The sequence below is a fragment of the Sinocyclocheilus anshuiensis genome, unplaced genomic scaffold, assembly GCF_001515605.1.
Source record: "Sinocyclocheilus anshuiensis isolate Anshui unplaced genomic scaffold, SAMN03320099.WGS_v1.1 scaffold2038, whole genome shotgun sequence".
Lineage (NCBI taxonomy): Eukaryota > Metazoa > Chordata > Actinopteri > Cypriniformes > Cyprinidae > Sinocyclocheilus > Sinocyclocheilus anshuiensis.
Genome location: NW_015547765.1, coordinates 287,468 through 291,823, shown reverse-complemented (window position 1 = coordinate 291,823; position 4,356 = coordinate 287,468). Strand labels below are relative to the sequence as shown.

At 33.4% G+C, this 4,356-nt stretch overlaps 1 protein-coding gene across 2 annotated transcripts in view; it reads right to left on the bottom strand.

The window, feature by feature from the left end:
• LOC107704544 (sentrin-specific protease 7-like) overlaps positions 1 to 4,356 on the bottom strand; it is a 46,721-nt gene that overhangs the window by 1,976 nt on the left and 40,389 nt on the right. For both annotated transcript variants that reach the window (XM_016507482.1, XM_016507483.1), the window contains exons 16-21: positions 3,888 to 3,980; positions 2,171 to 2,307; positions 1,132 to 1,196; positions 952 to 995; positions 715 to 783; positions 437 to 587 (exon numbers count right to left, since the gene is read on the bottom strand). In XM_016507482.1, the coding sequence (XP_016362968.1) occupies positions 437 to 587; positions 715 to 783; positions 952 to 995; positions 1,132 to 1,196; positions 2,171 to 2,307; positions 3,888 to 3,980 (559 nt within the window). The remainder of the gene's footprint in view (positions 1 to 436; positions 588 to 714; positions 784 to 951; positions 996 to 1,131; positions 1,197 to 2,170; positions 2,308 to 3,887; positions 3,981 to 4,356) is intronic.

Below are 4,356 nucleotides of genomic sequence, written 5' to 3'. Positions count from 1 at the left end.
TAATATTGTATGAAATATCATTATATGTAATACTGTTAATGTAATCCAACATTCAATATATTCATATAAATATTTAATATATATTTAAAATATTTAAATATAATGTATTTTACATATACAGAAACATATATTTGAATATTTATTTATTTAAAAAAAATACAAATAAAATAAATACAATTATATATTTTTTTGTTTGTCCCAAAAACTCCATACCAGCTGACTTCATACTTGAAAGTATGTAGTTGGCCATTTCTAGTTCAGTATGTGCCCAATCTATTACTGACATTCCTGAAAATGTCAGGTAACTTGGATGACTAACGTTTCTGACATTTACCACTGAGGAAACCAAAAAGCTCTGACCTGGAACAAAATGCACCACAGTACACGAGGTATCGGGACAAAGCCAGAATTCTGCTCTTAAGCCAGTCTGAAGTACCTGCAGGAAGCTCTCGACATACTGCAGCAGGTACAGGCCACAGTCGCTGCTGTTGTCCTGCAGCGGGACCCTGCACAGACTCCCGCTTATGCTCTCACTGGTAAACGCTCGAGCGCTTCCTTTCCGAACCTCCCATTCCACCTGCAGATACCTGCGGGATGAGGTGACGTTTCAGGAATGTTCTCTTGGAGATCAGTATGAAGCCACATTTGGTTCTCTGACATGATCGAATGCAGTAAAACATCAATCCACATAACAGGATTGTGTGAACGACTCACTCGCGTAACAGCATGTAGATCCGCTGGTAGTTCGACAGCTTCAGAGAGTCCATGACCAGAATACAGGGCCTGAGGGCAAACCAGGGAAAGAGTCAGACAACTGGATCAGAAACCAATCTCACATATACAGAAGCGTGAAAAAGTATTTGCCCCCATGATATTCTCTATGGTGGTTGCGCAGTTGTAATACTGATGCTGTTGAGTATAAGATGAAGATGATAGATTGAATATCGGTACCTCCTGCAGACAGTCTCTCTTGTGCAGCTGTGTACTGTGCAATCCTAAAAACACACAAGAGCCATCAGACTCCTTCATGTACATAAAAACTCAAAATGTGCATGAAAGTTTAAAATTAATACTAGCGATGCCTGATAAGACACCTGATAATATCCATTGATATTAGTATTTAGTATTTACCGGTAGGTTGTGGGGTCTCGGATCACTGGGTTTCAATCTGTTTCCTTTTGGTTGCTGTGAACTGTCTGGAAATACAGAAAAGTGACATTCTCAAAGAACTTTTTTTTTTTTTAACATTATTTGTCCTTTTGGCTTTACTTTAAAAAAATCGGTGTCCCTTTACAATAAAGGCACAAAACAACTGTTCTTTGGAGAGACAACTATTAGATATGTTTAAAAAAAATATTATCTAACAAAATAAACTTGGCATAAAAACAATATAATAATTTCCAATAATAATCAATCAGAAAAATGTCACAATCTAATATTGTATAATTTTTTAAAGAATTCAATGCAAGACATTTTTGTAAACATTAACACATTCTCCATATTTTACATGGAACCCCTGCATGATTTTCCTTAAAATTGCTAAAATAATTCCTCAAAATAAATTATGAAAATGTAATAACTATTTTTAAACATTTTCTAATTATTTAAATACTTATAATATACATATATATCTATATATATACACACACACACACACACATATACATTGATTGCACAGTTAATTGTATTCATCAACCTCAACCTTTTACTAAAGTTATTGTTAAAAAAGATAAATGATTAAAAATAATATTAAAAACATTTATAAATAAAATAAAATATTGTGTATTTATATGCAGTGTTATTTTAGTATCACTGATATTTTATTATAGTTTTTGTTAATATTTTTTATTTTTATTTCCTGTCTACACTAATTTTAGTTAAAGTTTTAGTACATTTTACCCAGTTTATTGTTTCAATATGTCTATATAGTTTTTATTATTACAAATTAGTTTTAGTTTATTTAGTTTTCGTTTTTTTTAGTATTTCAATTTAAACTAAACAAAAAAAGAAATTTCGCCTTGACAAATTTCGCCCTGAAATAAAATTTTGATATATATATATATATATAAACACTTTTTTATTTTAATTTTAGTTAATGTTTTTTTCATTTTAAGTAAAACATTTTTAGTTTTAGTTCACTTTAATAACCCTGTTGATGTGTGTATGCTACCTCTTTGACAATCCCCTGCAGAGCTGGCTTTAGCTGTCTGACTCTTATCCTGGGACACAGGGCCTTTGTTTCTCCACGGTACACACTCAAGCCGTTCCAGACCGGGAAAACAGATCACCACGAGGTACCAGTGAGCCCTGGACCGAGAGCAAACAGAGCGGGAAACAAAGCAGGAGAGGAAGTGCAAGTCAGTGATCTGTGATAAAGCCTTGTTTCCATTGCAGAAAGCACCCTGCAGCAGTAGGACAGGATGATGCTGCTAAAGAATAACTTTCTCAACATACGATTTACGTATTTGCTTTGACAAGGCTAAAGCATGATATTTATTTAAATCTAAATCTAATTTATTACAAAGATTTAAAAAAAAAGGATGTTTTCTCCTGTTCCTTACTAAATGAACACAAGCAATGATATTTACCTATAAATATGAATGCACTCTTCCACAAATGTTTACAGAGCGATGATGCAAAATAACCAAGAATAGATTCATTCAAATGGATCAATGTAATGGATTCATAGAAACTTACCAACTTCGATAAAGACTGCGGATCTAATTTAATGATACGCTTACACTGGCCAAATAGAAGTGCATTCATACAAATATTGCTTAAAATCATAATCACCAGCAACATCATTGTAAAAATATACTTTATCACCAAGTCCTAGTACAAGATCTGCTAATCCCTGAACTGGGACGATGGACATTCCCAAGTTTGTGAATCATCTGTGCCATGTCGTACTGTGCGAGTGTGTGCATGTCCACGTATAGTGTGTGTCCTGCGTGGCAATATGCTTTTATGGGAACATGGAGCACCACACCGGAATTGCCTGTTCTCTCGCAGTTTGGCAATACAGACTTGTTGCTGTGATTTATCCTCGTGCTCATTAAGCTCAATCCAACATGCTCTGTTGTCCTCAGATATCAAACATCTACACAGGCCTTCAACATGCATCCTGGCTATTTAACAAAAGAACATTCTGTAAAGTGTGTTTGAGATGTCGTAACTATTTGCGAGGCTTTGTGCAACGCTCTGACATTGAAAGCGCACATGTTGTCTCATTTTCATTGTTGAAAGCTTGTTCTGTTCCAAAGACAGAATGGTGATGCTTGTGAAATACTGATTATAAATAAAACTAGCATTCAAAAGATTTTTTTTTTTTTTTTGAAAGAAATTAATATTTCGATTCAGCAAGGATGCATTAAATTGATCAATGGTACAAAATATTAGTTTCATATAAATGCTGTTTAATGCTTTGAATTTATAAAGGAATCCTAAATGTCTCAACAGAAATATTAAGCAGAACAACTGTTTCTTGAGCAGCAAATCAGCATATTAAAATGATTTCTGAAGGATCATGTGACACTGAAGAATGGAGTAATGATGTTGAAAATTCAGCTTTGCATCACAGAAATAAATTACATTTTAAAATATATTCAGATAGAAAACGCGAATTTTAAATTGTAATATTATATCACAATATTACTGTTTTTACTGTATTTTTAATTCAATACATGCAGCCTTAGTGAGACATTAAAACATCTTACCAAGTGTATACTTCATTCCATATTATTAAAAACAACAACTAATAATTAAATAATAATAAAATAGTAATAAAATAATCAAAAGTTAATAATAATTAAAGAATATTTTATCCAATATTTAGTGTCTATCTGAATTATGCATGTGTGTGTTTTAAATTTAAATTCCCCACTTACTCATGATTTACGGGTATAAAAAGGTAGTCTTTGCTAAAGATGTCCACATGACGGGTCCATGTTCTCACTCTCTGATGCCGTCTGTACTGGGCTCTGTGGAAAAACATCACACAGTCATTCACATCAGCAAGAAACATACAATTTAGCAAAAAAAAAAAAAAAAAAATCCTTAAATTTACATTAAAGGGATAGTTCACCCAAAAATGAAAATTACTCATGATTTACGATATGTCTACATCCTACGTCATCCGCTGGAACGCCACTCTCTCGTGAACACGTGTACGACAGTTAGCGGAAGCTAGAGATTACGGTTGATAAAAGTTTTAAATATGGCTATTTTTCTTACACAAATGCATCGATTCACTTCAGGAGGCCTTTATTAACCCCCCGGAGCCATGTGAGGCACTTTTTATGATGGATGGATGCACTTTTTTGGGCTTCAAACTCACTCCCACTATAAAGCTCGGAA